Source organism: Pezoporus wallicus, unplaced genomic scaffold, assembly GCF_028554395.1.
Source record: "Pezoporus wallicus isolate ANWC-B61680 ecotype Strahan unplaced genomic scaffold, APGP_CSIRO_Pwel_v1 contig_227, whole genome shotgun sequence".
Lineage (NCBI taxonomy): Eukaryota > Metazoa > Chordata > Aves > Psittaciformes > Psittacidae > Pezoporus > Pezoporus wallicus.
The window spans coordinates 9,204,821-9,222,435 of NW_026635704.1; the positions used below are offsets into that span (position 1 = coordinate 9,204,821).

A 17,615-nucleotide genomic window follows, 5' to 3' on the forward strand; every position below is an offset into this window, starting at 1 on the left:
TGATGATAAAAGAGAGACTCAAACTCAAACCCTCCTTGTTGCAGAGGATGAAGTACTGAGCCATAGAGCATCCTACTAAGAAATCTGTGCATTTAATAAAGCAACATTGCCCAAACGTTTGAAAGTCCAATAGCTGGCTTAAGTTTGTTCCATATCTTCTGCCCTGCTGAGAAGCGTTTTTAATCAAGAGTGATGTGAAGCTGTTTCGTGTAATTCAAAAATAAAAAGTGAAACAGCTGATTGTAATACCTCAAATACTGATGTCACAAGTAACACCAGTTTATTTCATTAAATAAATGGAGCACTTTGCACCTTACTACTGCTTCAGACATCCTGCACAGGTAGCAGATTTAGCTACATCAGTTACACTTACTTTACGTTGTATAAGTTTTCCTCCAAATCCTTTATGTCTATGAAGACATTACAAGATGTAGGAGAGCAACCAAGATGTTTGTTTCTCCATCTAACTATTCCTTTCCACTTGCTGTAGTGTACAGTGCTATCTACTATACATGTACTGAAGCCAGGGTAATGGAATCAGAAGTGGGAGGCTACAACAGTTGTAAAATTCTAATGAACTGAAAAACATCTGGTCTTAAACAGATGCCCATTAGTGCCTGCAGTTAGACCTTACCCTCAATAGGAAATTACATTTCACCTACCTACCATGGAACAATTTATTCATTAATACCTAACTGCAAGTTACTTGTAGTGTGGATAGTCCACCCTTGAAAAAAGCCACTTTCATACAAAAAAATATGTACATGGGGAAATCACTTAACAATCATTTTTAATATCCACTTCTAATGAAAGATCCAGAGACAAGCAAGAAAATCCCTAACAATCAGGAAATATTTTTGCCATGAGTTTGCATGAAAATATTTTTCCCTTCTAAAAAGAAAATACTTCCATTTGGCAAAAGACTGGAATCATTTTTTTTTGTTTTTATAATTAAGACCTACAGGAATCTTATTTACATTGTCCTGTGAGAACTACATTATTGGTCAGTGAACTTTTGCTACTCAAAATAAAGGAACACGTGTTAAAGCTTTCCCCTTTTGCCCCAAAAAAGCATTCTGCCAAATAACAAGATGTACAGGCAAATAAATCCATGTACACCCATATACTGCTAAAGACTAATACTTTGTAATCTCTGCAAACAGCAAGTTTTACAAGGGCTAATCCGACTTGAGAAGCATTTAAGAGACGCTATGTATCAAAGCTTTGCTACATTAGGTTAAAATTATTTCATTGATGACTGGAAACTTCCTTGATCAGAATGTACTCACTCAAACATATATACTTCCAGCACATTCAGATCTCAGGCCTTCAAATGCATATCCACAGATGCGCACAGATACATGTTCTGCAGTTTTACTGGCTTATGCCAGCAGAAGGTAGTATAACTACGGTTTTGCATGCTCTGAAATTTTTAACTGAGAGTCAAGGCTGGAAGTCAATAGGATCTCTTGTTTTGGAAACGTTCACATGTCCTGTTATAGAGAATTTACCTGGCACAGCAGCTGCTATGAAACCTGTAGAAGTACAGGAATGGGAAGTCCAAGGCACTGAAGAGATCACCTGAGGGACAAAGCAATATACTCAGTGGAACACAGGGGGAAAAAAATTACCCACTGTTACAAGCAGGGGAACAGCAATTACATGAGCATTACTAGTTTAACATTCCTTTAAGCCTTTACAGCTGGCTGGCTTTTCATTTAGGATACTTTCCACATTTCTAGTGTGTTTAATGATTTCTCTCTGACCTTGATTCTAGCCAGGTCCTGCCTTTGGTTGAAAAAAGGGAAAGGGATACATTAGAGTATTCTTTGCTCATATATAGAAGATCCTGCTTAAGCAACAGTTGCCAGCGGATAGACATGCATCATAACCACTTCTTTTATTACAGAGCTCATGATAGTCTAGTCAGGAAACAGAGACATATGCTGGCTGCTTCCCTCTCTGGCATTTGAACTCTGTCACACAGAGCTAGTTGGGAGGTTTAAAAAAGTTCTCCCAGATCCAAGTAGAACTCTCAAGTACTTGTATTTCCAGGAACTTGGGCCCTGGTTGCTCTTAGTAGCAACAATTCCCAGGAATTTTCCAGCCTTCAGGCTCTACAGATTTGGAGGAAGCATCATCTTTCCTTTTTTTGAAATGCAGGAGATTTTTGCTTAATGTGTCTGTCTACCCTGCTGGGGGAATGCCTCCATGCACAATATGCATCACCAAGCAAAAGGGCAAACTTTTACTTAAATGCTCCTTCCTTTGTTTTTCTCACTGAGCAAATGTCCAGTGAAAGCAACAAATGATCATTTTTAACCTTCTAACTCTTAAAACACCAGTATGATAGGAATATTAGCCACCATCAAATATTCAGTTTCTCCATTGCTACCCTTTTGATCTTTTACTACTTCAAATCCTGCCATGGGCTCAAGTGATGGGATTGATGGCTTGGCTTCGCAAATGAAGATTAGGGAAGGGCTTACCCATGCTTACTACAAGCATGATGACTAAAACAGCAATGTGGGATAGGCAAATCCGGTTGGAAAAAAGGCTGCTTGGTCATTCAGGATGTTACAACTTATGAAAACAACAAAGTTAAATCTCTGCATAGCACTGAGGGCAGCGCAGAGAAGGAAACTCTATGGACTGCTGAGACACTGCTCTGAAAAGGACATGTTCACCTGGGGAATCCTTGTTCCATGCACCACCTCAAAACCCATTCTTTGTTGTTAGTCCCATGCTGCTTCTTTGCAAATGGCACCTAAGGTATTAGTAAATATGCAAATTACAGAGTGTTATATACCCTCCTCTCCTCTTCCTACAGGATATCATATTATTGGTCATGTTCCTGTTGAATTGCAGGGCTCTAGAGTCTGACCTCTAAAAACATGCAGGGAAAGGAAATGCAATATGGAAACCTAAAAATGGAACAACTCTATGCACTTTACCTGCTGGATGGGATGCAGAGGCCAACAGCACCACACTAAAAAAATAGAATAAAATAAAATAAAAATTAATTGGCTACTACAGAATTTATGACATGGCCTGAACATTATGAATAGAAGTTTTGTGTGTGTTTGTTCATGGTGAAACTTATTCCAGGTTAAGTAGAATGACTGAGGTATAAGTATCAATTATAAAAGAAAAAATTGATTAGGAAGGAATCTCTGGAGTCACCCCATATAATCTCTCACCTGAGGAAGGACTACCACCAATATTTAGTCAAATCCTCTGTGGCTCTGTCTCAAAAATACAGGTCTCAGAAACCTCTAGCATGGAGGTTCCACACCTCTCTGGGTAACTTGTCCCAGGGCCACTCTGCTCTCCAAGCAAAGAAGTTTTTCCTGATGTCCCATTTTTAAACCACCAAAGCTGCAATTTATGGTTCATGCAATTTATGTTCCATACCATCTGCTACTTCTTAGAAAAGTTTGGTTCTGTCATCATTGTAACTCCCTTTCAAGAAGGTGCAGACAGTGCTTAGGTTGTACCTTGGCCTCCACTTTGCCAGTCTCCACAAGATCAGCTCCTTCAAACTCTCTTTGGAGCACACCATGTGTTCTCGCTCCCTAACAATGTCACTAGCCCTCTGCAAGATTTTCAGTTTCTCAGCATCTTTCTCTAACTGGGAGGCCCAAAGCTGAATAGAGTATTCCAGCTACAGCTTCAGCAGTGCTCATAATAATTTCGATCTGATGGCCAAACTCCTTCTAACATAGCTAAATATATGGTTCATGTTAATTTGCTTAAATGATCATATACTACTGCCCTATATAGACCTCAGTATTGACCCCCAAGTCCTTTTCAACAGACCTGCTGTTAAGCCAGACAGTGACACCACTAAGACAGAATCTATAGAAAACTGCCCAAAATCCTCTCAGTGCAAGGATTCACAACGAACAGTTCCAATTCCTCAGTCCCCTTGTAAAGAGAGAAGAAGCAGCAAAGGTCTATTACTTTTGACTGAATAAAAAAAAAAAAAAAAGAGAGGAAAAAGGAGACTGGCAGGGCAAGTGGAACTGTATCAACAGTGATGAGAGTTACGACTAAGACATGTTTCTCCACTTTCGCTTTTTGCATTATTAGTTTTTAAACAAAAGAAAACCAAACCAAACAACACAGTGAGACTGGGAAATGCTCAGAGAGAAACTTCCTTCTTTAGCCAAGAGGAACTGATAACCCTTCCAGACATCCCAGGCTTCAATCCAAACATAGGATGAGGACAAAACCTTCTTTGTGAAGTATAGAGCAGGTTAAAGTGAATAGGTTAGATGGCATTAAAGTTGTACTCCAGCTCTGCTCCAAACAGAACATTAGTAAAAGACACAATGATGTTGTAAAACCATGTTAGGGATTTAGAGGTTTCCAGCAGGACAGCCTGGACATCAGGCTGCAGCAAAACCAATATCCCTGTGCTGGATTTCTCTGCTCCTCTGTTTTTTCCCCTGTACTCAATACTGAGGGCTGGATCACCTGTGGTTTTCTTTCTGGCTAAAAAGAGGTTTTGACAGCAAGAACAGCAATTTATGCCTGCAAAGCTGCCCTACCCTATTGCAGGAAATCTGCAGCTTTTTAATTTACAAAAGTGACAGATTAGAAGCATTTCCAGAAGCCACATGGAGTTTAGCTGCATAGAACAGAGCCTTCACCTCACACCTTCATCAGTGCCATTAATTCACCCTTTGAAACTCTCCTGCTACACATTTTTCTTTTCTCCTCACCATGCCTTTCTGAACAAGCATCAGACAGTGACAGATACGGGGATGTAGAATCACAGAATCATAGAACAGTTAGGGTTGGAAAGGACCTTAAGATCATCAAGTTCCAACCCCACTGCCATGGGCAGGGACACCTCACACTAAACCATGTCACCCAAGGCTCTGTCCAACCTGGCCTTGAACACCGCCAGGGATGGAGCATTCACAACTTCCTTGGGCAACCCATTCCAGTGCCTCACCACCCTTACAGTGAAGAACTTCCTCCTTATATCCAATCTAAACGTCCCCTGTTAAAGTTTTAACCCGTTACCCCTCATCCTATCACTACAGTCCCTAATGATGAGTCCCGCCCCAGCATCCCTGTAGGCCCCCTTCAGATACTGGAAGGCTGCTATGAGGTCTCCATGCAGCCTTCTCTTCTCCAGGCTGAACAGCCCCAACTTTCTCAGCCTGTCCTGAAATTTTCTTCCAGGTTTCTACAAGAAGTAACATATCTCTACCTGCCTTAGCACAGGAAAAAGCCCAAGATGGGTTGTGACCCACTTCTAAGACACATTAAGTATCCCTCAACATGCCAGGTAAAATTACTACTCCTTCCCCTCATGCTACACCTTGCCAGCTAGCTAGGGGGAAGAAATACGGTTTCCTCCTTGATAAAAGTGGGTATCTGGAAAAGAATAAAAGAAAATGCAAGATTACTGAAAACCCACTAGGAAGCAGAACACTAATGCAGAAGTTGGAGTACAGGGAAATGCAATACCGCAGTAAAAAATGGTGGTGGGAATAAGTCCAGAGGATTATAGAGAGGTTCTTGAAGTACGTTTGACCTCTTCTTCACCCTCCCTGTCCCACGTGTCTAAATAGATGAACAGCATGGAGTTGGGCACTGAGAAGCAACATCATCACCCCTCCCTTCCCTGTATAGCACAGCTCTGCTTTCCCTCCTATATTTGCTCCTGGTCTGGCTTCCTTTTTAAAAGCCATTTAATAATCATTCTATAAGCGATGAAGTGAGAAGAACGCCACACTTTCAACATAAGCAAATATTTCTTCAGATCTGTTTGGCTCTGGAAAGTTCCTGTTCATGTACATTTGCTTATGATGCTCTACCCTCCCAAATTGTTCCAGATGTGAAAACAAGAAACAGTAAATGGCATGTAGGGACAGCATATGTTAGGAGACATCGCTAATTTCAGCTGCATTGGCTCCAACAGAGCCAATACAGTTAATGTTTCTTTTAAATCTGAATATATGTTTTTTTAATCTAACATATTGGTACATTCTAACATCCAGTAGCTTGGGGCAGAACTTTTAATCTGCTCTAGCCAGGCAGTCTCTACACACAGAGTAGAACTGTGCTTTCATACCAAACAGAAATGCTTTGAACAGATGCTATTATAACAAACCTATACACTTTCCTATATTCTCCTCTTTATTAGGAAAAATTTTGTTCACCAAAAGGGCTGTCAAGCATGGGAACAGGCTTCTCAGAGCAGTGGTTGAGTCACCACCCCTGGAGGTATTTAAAAGAGGTGGAGATGTGGTGCTTAGGCACATGGTTTAGTGGTGGACTTGGCAGTGCTGGGTTAATGGTTAGACTTGATCTTAAGAGTCTTTTCCAATCGAACTGATTCTATAATTCTACAATTCTAAACACTATCTGGCTTCTTTCTTCTCCCTGTACATTTCAGCTGTCTGATCTAGGTTAGAAATAAGGAGCTATAAAGGCTATTGGTAACAGTATCAAGGGGAGAAAGTTGCACTGATACCACACTTTCAAGTTCCTTCATAAATCACAGAATCATGCTTGTATGGACAAGACCACCAGTACACATTAGACTGTCCTCTTCTGGAGGTGGAACTGGGATCCTCTCATGGCCAAAACATCCCTTGAAAATCCCCGAGTAGAGGAAGCAGCATAAATACCTGCCTGCTAAGTCACAAAATCTACTGCTGGGCACCCTCCAACAGATAAGCACATGTTTATAGTAATTCTGACCCAGAACTGCCCATGAGGAGTTAGCGCCCGTTCAGAGAATGTTCAGAGTAAAATACCCTCTATTCAGTGTGATTTAAAAATACTTTTGACTGCTTTCCACATAAATTAAGCTTGTGCAATAAAGCTGTGTGCACACATACATCCATAGCTCTGCACAGCTCTCAAACACGCTGACCAGCCTCATCCAAATTTGGGAAGTGGCAGTATTTCCAAGCTAACCACATGCCCCGAGGTCTCACAAAGGGACAAACCCTGCCAGTGCTTTCTGCAGCAGAAAGATTTCAGGCCCATTAGACACTGGAGGACCTTCACAGCAGTGGCACATCGTGGAGGTTGCAACCAAGGAGACAACTGCCAAATTTCACACCCTCTCAAACATCATCAGCTATTATGACAAAACAAAACTCTGAGAGAAATCAGATGTCACTTATTCCATTGACCATGGCACCGTTTGTTTTCCCTAGACAAGATGAGATCCAAATGCTATGGACTATGAGCTCCTCTAACACACAGAAATACATACGTAAATACATACGTAAATACATACATAAATACATACATATACAGAGGTACACTGAGCCAAGCCAAACAAATAAATATCCTGCCTTCTAGCTTCTAAGCCATCTGTTTTCCAGCTACTGCTTTGTACCATCATCTTAGAAGCTACACTGACCTTCAAGTCCCTTAATGATGAAAATCTCTGCAAGCTTTGATTACACATTTTTGCGTTTAAGCATATGCTAAAAATAGCCATCTTCCAATCTGCACAATTCCACTGTTTTGGTTTTTTTTTTGTTTTTAAAATACATATCCCTGAGCCTCACAGTTCCTTAACAAGAAATTTCTCTCTTTCAAAAGCCTCTATATCAATAACCACACTTGCCATATAATGTGGAGCTCCTGCTCTCTACTGGACACAACTTCACAGGCAAGGGCTATTATCAACCAACAGAGCAACCCAACCCTAACTTTTCTATCAAAGCTGCAAAATTAAGACCTTTAGTGAAAAATCTGAATTTAAAGGTTCAGGCCGTCTTTTAAACTAAAATGACCACTGAGAGCCATCGGCAAGCAGATGCCAAATGAAAAATCAATTGGTTTTACTGCTTGTTTCATGATTCAACGTGAAACAAACAGGTACAGCTCACTCAAAATTTCATGAGTTATTTTTGCACACAGCAACATTTTTGCAAGTTCCATGACTAATTCTTCAAAACAGTTTCAACAAATGCAACTACCTTCTTTGAGTAATATTTATTTGCTCTCACTTCATAGTAGATGGAAAACAACTGACTTAAACAAGAGCCTATTTCAAGCAAACTGGTATTCAGATATTGTCAATGCATGGGACCCTGCTGAATAGACACTGGAATCTACAAATGCAAAATCAGAGGCCTGCATGACTTACTTATGGAAATACAAGATTTGATTGAACTAAGACAAAAGGAGATACACAGTATTATCATGCTGATGCTCACAAGATAAATGGGAACTGAAGTGAAGTAACTGTTCTACATTGGTGTTCCTGCTGTGTTCCTATCAAGGATCTTTAATGTGATAAACAAGAGCATACATCCATCCAATCAAATGGCAAACACAAATTCACCTTTTCTATGCTTATTCCTAACCTCTGTTCTCTCTTTCATTCTTTTTGACTATCCTTTCTTAGAACTTAGTATCTGTACTCTACAGTATTCCCCCCCACAACTAGCTACCATTCCAAGAAAATAAGTCAACATATACAAGATGTGATTATGGATGGGGGAGCCTGTAATAAAGCCTCACAAAAATCTAGCAGAAGCCAACGCACACCAAATGTTTTGGCTTATATGGCTCTTTGAGGAAAGACTGACTCTTTTTTATATATAAAAAACCCACAGGGAAGTCTGGTCAGTGGCTCAGGCTCTTTCACTAACTACAAAATAACAAGCCACTTTTATATCTCCAAATCAGAAAAACAACTGAAAGTCTGAATTACTCAATCCCACTAACAGCACTCTGAACAATCACTTATGCTCATGTTCTTTGCACGTCATACTTTTGTAATCACTACCTCTCCTTCTGGCAATTTTGTTCAAGTTTTATTTTTTGAAGCGGGGTATTGCCAGGGAGCTGCTCTGTAAATATTATTACTGGAAACGATAGATTATTTGTGCACAGGGTGATTAAAAAATTCATAATTAACACCTTGTTACCTCCCCAGGTGTATATTGGCATGTACACCTACAACCTGAGCCAAAAAAATTCAGCTGCTAAACTGTTCAGCTTAGCACTTTCTTTCAGTGAATGTCCTGCTAAATACATACATTTAAGTAGTGGTAGCTATGTGTTTCCTAAACAAGCCATGGTTGAAAATAAAAACACATACCACATAAAGACAGCTATGGTGTATCAAAGACTTATTCATTTTACCTGAATACATAGTTGATGTACTGTTGGTCCAGATCACTGGGAGAGGAGGGAAAGAAAAAAAGGTGTTCTTTTAGTACCAAAGTTCACTTGGTGTAAGAGATCAGTATATTAAATAGTATTATAACATTGTAATATTACATAATATTATATATGACACATTATAATTAGGTAATACTAACATTATATTACAATTAGATACAGTCTAACAATAAACTATTTACATTATCAATATATGAATCATATTAATTTACACATATTAATTATGTATTAATTAACACATCATTTGCACATTGTTTCTGTCATTACTATGTCAGTGAGAGTCTCATTTAAAGTGAAGATAAAGTGAGACCGACTAAAATCTAAATCTTTTAAGAAGAGCTGGAAAATGGTTTTGAAATAAATGAGCTTAGTCATATTTTATACACATGTGTATTATGTACATATACATAATATGCAGTGGTAACATATCTATCTCCTTTGATACAGAGAACTGCAGATGATAGACACTGTAAACATGTAATGTCACCTGCTTTCAATACAACTATTGTCTGGCATGTTTATCTAACATGCACATGGAATTAGTGTAAGGTTTTTAAGGTACTCAGCCATCCCAGTCCTGTGGGAAGTCACCAGCTGCTAAATGCTTTTGAGACTGTGTCTCAAAGGGAGATACTGACAGATTCAAACCATGCAGCTTTCAAGGCTAACACAAACTAACATTTCCTTTTAATGCCTGTGCCAGTAACTAGAGCATCTGCTTTCAGAACTGAGTCATCACCCTTTGATAATACACTGTTTAAAACTAATTCAGTGTTTGAGTTAGGTATACGACTATCAATAACCACATGCTATTGTTACCAACAATAAATAAGGCTCCTCTTGCAAGAGAAGTCATTAATGATTAACCAGGAATGGCTCAGTTCTCACTGATAACACAGAAATACCTGCAGTTTACTGGACTGCTACACAGATGTGTCTCTAACCTTCTTTGATAACAATCTCTTTCTTTTTAAAAGAATATGAAAACACATTACCTTAAAGAGTTAGGTTTCCACAACTTGTGAAATACTTTGTAAGCCCCTGTAATTGAAATGACATGTGTAATAGCTGTAACATGCAATCACTCTGACAAACCATGCTTGTTTGGCCATGATACTGGCAGATATGGAACCCCTCTAAATTACAGTATAGCAACATGGCACAAAGGATACCTAAACCATGAAACCATGAGTAAAATGAACCTACTGCTTTAAATTAACAGTTTTCAAAGCATTATAATCTACAGTACTGTCATGCTATGTGCTTCTTCTGGTTCTGAAGAAAACTCTTAGCTCTGTGCGTGTATGGGAATACATACAGAAAAGTGTCACAGAATGGTTTCTTCAGCCCACCCCATTTTTGGGTACCTTCTCTGATGTGTTCACCTATGTAGAACCCTACAGCTGTTGGCTCTGAGCCATCTTTCCTGTTCAGAGTTCTCTCAGCTCTAGGGTCTCCAGGTTCTTTACATACTTGACCTACCCACCTCCTGGCTCCCATTTCTATTCTGGGAAAAGCTTTAAGCACTCAAGAAAGGAACAATATGGCTTCAAGCTCTGTTTCTTTTTAGATCCCTTCTTCAAGGCTTTGGTTGTTTTGTTTTTTTTACACATAAAGAGAAACAGAAAATGAAAAGCAAATTCAGTAGAACACTATGTAATAGATGTCTGCGATTCTGTCTCCAGTAGACAAGCCGAAGGATGGAACACATGTCCTTTCTCTAACGCTCTGTCCTGATTAACTGTGCAACAAGTTAATTCATCTGTTTGTCCTTCCTTGTAGCATCTTTATTCTGTGTTGGTTGATTGGAAATCTAATTACACAAAACCCCCCAACGGGTGTACAAACAACTTTCTCTCCAAAACAAGAGAAATGGAAATAAGTTATATTTTGAGCATAAACATTATGTTGGCACTTCCTACATGTTTCAAACACACAGAAGGGACCTCCTGAAGACTCTCTAAGCAGTTTTCCACCTCCATGGCCTAGCACTGTTTTACAAATGAGACCTCTTGGCTTTAAGAAAGCAGCAACATCACTCGTTACAGCAAACAAGTATGTGAAGGGAAAAATCCTTAGCTTTTTGTTTTCTCTAAGAGCAACTGTTTACTATAGAACATTTCCTAAAGGGAAAAAAAACCCAAAACTATTTCTTATTCATATGCTAACAACATTTTAGAATGAGATTCTCTAGACTTCCCTCGACACAAATACATATAAACATACTACCTCTGCCCTGAAAAATTTACAGTATGGATAGACAGAATAAAGAAAGAATCTTCCCTAATTTGCAGACAAGACTTAACATACGAATGAGTCACTCACCAAGACTATTGGACAGCTAAGAAACAAATAGAAGTCCCTTATTATCCAGCCTAAAGCTCCAAAAGACACAAATCTCCTAGTTAAAAAGTACTACTCTCTTCCCATTATCTGGATCTGTTTCTAGCTTTTCAGGGAAGAATTCTGATTTATCCAAATCAATGTTTAGTCTGAAACAGACAAAAGAAAACCTGACAGGTTATGCAACTAATTGTTAAAATTCTTCTTTAAGTGCATATGATTGCATAAAAAACCCCAACATTTCAACATCCTTCCTCTGGGAGCACATTCCATGGTATTTTAGAATATTTCTGTCAGTTTTTAAATAAAATCAGTGTGTGCAATAAAGCTCCAGCTACAAGTTCCTGCTTGGTTTTTGTTTGTTTTTTTTTTTCATGTTTCTTTTCCCCTCAGAAAGAAGCATCTCTTAGTAGGCAACCATCAAAAACTCCCAGAAAAGCTTAGTGCTGATTAAAATTGTATGTGCATTTGCGCATTCACTGTTAACTGGCTGCAATATCTAGCTTATTCTGTTGTTGTTTTCAAGGTAACAGATATAAAAGGAATGCATTTCTCATATTTACTGAACTTCTTCTTTCCAAGTGTTTCCAAGCTCTTCATCAAGAACTTTAAATATCAGTAACTTCATAATAAAGCTGATTTCTTCAACACATTCAGTCTTTCTAATCCCATTTCCAAAAGAAATTACTTACCAACACAGATCAAGTGAATTAGAGCCCATAAATAACCATTTGGATCAAACTGCAATAAAGAACATCTACATAAGTAAAAGCACATCCAGGTAAACATACTTATTGCTATTCCCTGCCTCTAGCTTCAAAAAGCAAGTACAGTGAGTAGGAGCTATGCTACAAAGAAAGAGAAGATGATGAAAGAAGACTAGGAAGACTTATTTTTCCTGTCCCACTTGGAGACTTGGCATACACCCATTACCCAGGCTCTCAGCTAGTCTTGGCGAGAATAGCTCCATTTCTTTCAGATATGTACACCATCTTAAACAATCTGAGCATACAGACCCCAGTCTGTTTAGTCTTGTCTTGGGAGTCAGGGAGGGGCAAGATCAGAGGAACATCACTAAGGTTTTTCTTCCCTTGTCTCCTTTTCGAACTGTCGTGGTTTAAACCCAGTCAGGGCTGAACCCGGGACACCCTCTGCAGCCCCTCAGCCTCTCAGCCCCTGCAGCAGCTTAACAGGATCTCTCCCCAAAGCTCCAACTATCCACAGAGTATCCAAAACAGTGCTTTACACAGACATCTATCTCTGAGCAAGGTAGGCTCTCTTCATCAATGGGGAAAAATAAACATTTTCGAAAGGAATTCACCTGACATATTTTAGATGTCTGCTTTCTGAGGAGATGAATGGTACACCAGAAATTCCTGCTCTGCACCACAGACTACAAGGGGAGCTAGTGCAGGTGCAACAATTCTGATGATTACATTTGATCAGATGCATCCAGACAAGTTCCCAGATTCATCCTACCTGGCTTCACATATTAACTAAAGTATCGAAACCAAGGAAGCAGGCTTCCTAAGACTCCAGCAGAGAAAAGCACCTCCAAAGAACAGATCTCTGCTGGACTAAGTGCTCTCTGGAGGTACCTCCTTTCTTTCTCCAGTAGCTACAGAGGTACTATAAAGCTAAGTCAGGTACCTCCTGAAAGTATGTGCAATTAATCCAAGCCTGAGTCATTAGCTCTAAGCCCTATATGAAGTTAAACCATGGTTTCCCCAGCGATCATCTTCACTGATGAGCTGTATGTCTGCTCAGAGGTTTTATCATGATGCAAACACATTAACACCAGCAAGGCTACAACACAGCAATAGACAACATTTTCAATTCCTTCACAGGAATCCCACCCTAGCTTACAAGTAAAAGCTACATCCCTCTTACACTAACAAGATGTCAAACATCAAGATCTAACTTGAGCTGCTTTACAAAGCAGAGCTCACCTGTGGGTCACATAAAGGAAGGCACACTGCTGCTACTAGGAGGCATAGCACACTGTGGAGAAGGAAAAAAAAAACAGGACCAAACCCTTGTAACTCAGATTTGTACTCACAGCAAAGTATAGGCAATTCCACTCAATTTTACACTGACATTTAATTTGTTTAAATTTTATTCCATATTTAAGAAATAATTTCTGCCACCAAAGTTTTTACATCATGTACTCTTCTAACTCATACACAGCAAACTTGTATAAAAAGCAGCACAAAACACCTCAGCAGTGATGAAAGCAAGCTTTTTGGTAAGGAATATTATTCTTCACTTGCCATCTGGCTTCCCTAGGTTGCTTTAGAAAGCCAAAATCAACAAATTTCTGGCCATGAATGGCTACCAAAGTTCTTTCATTAAGGTGAATTGCCTATTACAACAATTCCAGCAAAGGTGACTCCATTAAAAGTTATGATTCAACTCCAGAACACAGAGCAAAGTGGGAGTGAGTGGTATTACACCAGAAATGGATTAAGGACAGCACCAGTCCTCCCCTAGTCCTCCGACTTGGACTAAATAAATTCTTAACCTGTGGCTGGGTAAGGATTTCTACAAGCTACACTGAATATTCTGATGTGGATTTTCTGTGGATTGCTACTTCTAATAATAACAAATATTTGCTTTTGCAGCTTATTTTCCTGCTCTCCAGGAGCATAGGAAAATACAGAATAAAGATGATAAAAAAACTGGCATCCTTGACAATAATCCAGTGGCTAAAACAAGGCCACAGTAAGTCAAATAATGGAAACAATGGGAAGAAATTAGGAAGATGGTGCCTCTAAGCACACTAAATAATAACCCAACTATCTACTCTAAGTACCACTAAAAGATTACAGAATGTGCAGGACAGCAAATATAGAATCATAGAATCATACAATAGTTAGGGTTGGAAAGGACCTTCAGATCATCTAGTTCCAACCTCCCTGCCATGGCCAGGGACACCTCACACTAAACAATGTCACCCAAGGTTTTGTCTATGCATTCTTCAAGGGGATGGGGAGAGGGTAGAATAAAATTTTTAATATATGACTGGCTGACTTCTCTTTTTCCTTTCTATCTCCTTTTTTGGAGCCAAAATAACTAGGGCCAACCAGGGCTGGTAGGTTGTGTAGCTTGATATGAGTGATTCTAGCAGAACAGGGTATCTTCCTATCTTTCTTAGGAAAGGCACTTTTAGCTATTTTGTATCACATTAATTGTCTTTCTCTTACTGTTTAAGATTACATTTAAGATTAATTGAACAGTAAACCTGGCTTCCACCTCGCTTCCGAAAACATTCCTACAAAGCACTGCTTTGTTATTCAGGAAAATTGGCCTTTTTATTTTTATAAGGAGGAAAAAAGGTATCTATTTAAGCAGTGGTTTGAAAAAAAAAAGAAAAAGGAAAATACATTTTAAAACTATTTCACTATTCCAGTGTTGCAATTTACGCTCACCGCCCACGGGAATGTGCCTTTCATTCTTCATTGTTTTGGTGTGCCATTATCTGAAGCAAATACAGAAGCTGGAGCCAAAACAAGTCTGAATCTGAATGTGAGCACTTTTAAGAGCTTACCTACAGACTTTCAGATGAGAGGTCTGCTGTAAAAATGAAAGTATGAACAAAAAATTAAAATTTAAAAATAAAAAGGGTGAAATAGTTCTTTCTCCTTCCAAAACCAGGAAAATGATGACAGCTGCTCTTACTGTACCAAACACATTAAAAATCCTATAAGCAACACTCAACAGTGCATTATGTTGAGCACTGCTTAGCAAATTTAATTTGAAAAGAAGAACCAGGATTACAGATTAGCCTACTTCAACTTGATTTGTATTTTCAGATTTCTTACCAGCAGATATACCTAAAACCAGACATGACTTTACACTTGGTCCTTAAACTTAACTTGAACTATACTGAAACTGTGTATTTGATGTACTCAGAGTATTCTTATTAGGTACAACCAGAGGTCTAAATTCCTAAGAGTTTCCCAATCCTTTAGTCCAAAATTATTCCTCAGAAGCTTCCTAGCAAGATCTGTGTTTGTATTATCCTTGTCCATATTGCTTTTGTTTTTAAAAAGAGGAGTCATAACCAGGAAAATATGGAACACTTTGTCAGGGACAACAATCAGAGGACAACGACATAGGGACATGCCACCGTACACACTGCTATGCCCCATAGGCATAACCTTAGTGACCTCTTCAGTTTGTTAGGAGTAGCAAACATGGGCCATTTACTTGTCTTCTACATACACAACAGATGTAATTATTGGAAAATCCCTTCCACAGCAAGCCAGAGGCCACTGTAGAAATGACTTCGTGATTAATGATTTCTCAGAGCTACCTCACACAGCAGCTCTCTGGTCAATTAGAAAAGCATTTCATAGACTAAAAAAAACAGAAGGATTCCCAATAAGTCTGTGAGAAAGAAACCCATCTCTTACTACAGGGTGCAGGAATTATTCTCCTAACTTTAAGACAGATTTTAAGACTTGGGACAGACTCTGAAGCATTCAAAACAAATCCAGAAATGCACTGTTATTCCTGCATTTCATGTAGAGCTGCGATCTATCTATAATCATACAATACACTAGATATACTGGTTAGATCTAGAGACCCAGGCCTCCTCCCTCTCAGCTCAAAGATAATCTGACATGGGGCATGAGAGAGGGTGGATATTAATTTTCAAAAGGGAAAAACAAGCAGGACCAAGCCAGTCTTAAAAATGCAGATCAAACTGGTGATACATATTTGCAAAGTTTCATCAACGGAAGGGGAAAACAAAACACCAACAGAAATACTTGTCAAGAGCAAAGCTCTCTCGGTCTCATTAATGACTAGCTATCACTGCAAGATCAGGAAAGCACATGGCACTAATGCCCAGATTAAAAGAAATCAGGTGGTTTGCTATGTGGCAGTTATATCACAGGGGATACCTTGAATGTGTCAATTAATAGATCAGTTACCTCTTTCTGCACAAACTTCTGGAACCCATAAGTTATAACTTCTGACGCGCTGTGCACGGTGAGGAACACTGGGATTGGCTGCCATTGGGAGAGAAGAAAAATGCCCAAATCAAACCACAACAGTCACACACACAGGAAGAGGCACCCCTCTAAGGGACAGCTGTCCCACATGCTTGTGGTTTTGGGGTTTGTTTCCGTTTTTTGAGCTGTAAACCCACACAACATCTCCTAAAAGTGACTTAGAGCCATTCCAATTGCTCTTACATGGCACAGGCATCTTTCAACACAGACTCTACTTGCTGCTTCTCCCACTTCTGAGTGCTCAGCCAGTTTGCTTGTATGCAACTACCACACAGTGAGATTTGCTCCAGGTTTGTGCCTCTAGTTTTGCCTCTCTGTTCAAATATCTGCAGCCTCCACAGTAAATGGTTCTCATTAGTTTTCCCATCTCTGTCTACTGCTCCTAAGAATACAGTCTGACTCCTAGCAACAGAATTACAGGCAAGATGATTTTAGGTGATTGCTTTCAGTTACTGCTAGGAAGAGCTGCCCAAAATTAGAGTAGAGATATAACAGTTCATACACAAGTGATGGCAAAATTCTACCCACTGAGGTATCTGGACACCATCCCAACATGAAATCATTAAGAAACAAACCTCAGTGATAACAATAATGAATCAACCACCCATTGCCCTAGGCAAACCCAACCAGAATTACTGGTTCATAATACTTCCTCCAAATCAGATCCATGGTCTCTCAAACAGTTGAAACAAGCAATTCTCTGCTCCGATTAAGATAATCTAAAGACTATGGCAGCTTTAGGAAGCACTATTTCCCTGCTTGTGTACAGTATTTAAATTATGTGAGTAGAGAATGAGTTAATTTCTCAGTGATGCCCATGCCTTTTCAGGTGGAACAAACAGCAAATACCTCTTAAATTTGGCTATGCATTCTGAAATCTGTATTTTCTGGATTTTTCCTTTCTTTCCCACAAAGACAGATAAGCATTGCTAATTAACCATTTTAAGTTTAATGACAACTGGGATGGATCCATAAACACAACAGTTGCACCAAGATAACTTTTAACACCTCTAAATTAGCAAGGAAATCACACAAACACAGCTGGCATGAAGTTGTCAGCCCCAGATTCACTGGTTCTGA

General features: G+C 39.3%; 1 protein-coding gene across 10 annotated transcripts in view; it reads right to left on the minus strand.

Annotated features, from left to right (window-relative positions):
* TMEM241 (transmembrane protein 241) overlaps positions 1–17,615 on the minus strand; it is a 56,540-nt gene that overhangs the window by 27,325 nt on the left and 11,600 nt on the right. For 8 of the 10 annotated variants that reach the window (XR_008970693.1, XR_008970696.1, XR_008970694.1 and 5 more), the window contains exons 5-12: positions 16,455–16,532; positions 15,065–15,090; positions 13,467–13,518; positions 12,210–12,258; positions 10,170–10,215; positions 9,136–9,171; positions 2,955–2,989; positions 1,512–1,581 (exon numbers count right to left, since the gene is read on the minus strand). Coding sequence is in view for 3 of the 10 variants with exons in the window: in XM_057397626.1 (XP_057253609.1) it covers positions 1,512–1,581; positions 2,955–2,989; positions 9,136–9,171; positions 10,170–10,215; positions 12,210–12,258; positions 13,467–13,518; positions 15,065–15,090; positions 16,455–16,532 (392 nt within the window). In the remaining 7 variants the exon portion in view is untranslated. The remainder of the gene's footprint in view (positions 1–1,511; positions 1,582–2,954; positions 2,990–9,135; positions 9,172–10,169; positions 10,216–12,209; positions 12,259–13,466; positions 13,519–15,064; positions 15,091–16,454; positions 16,533–17,615) is intronic. The other 2 variants (XR_008970695.1, XM_057397625.1) reach the window with 1 other exon arrangement.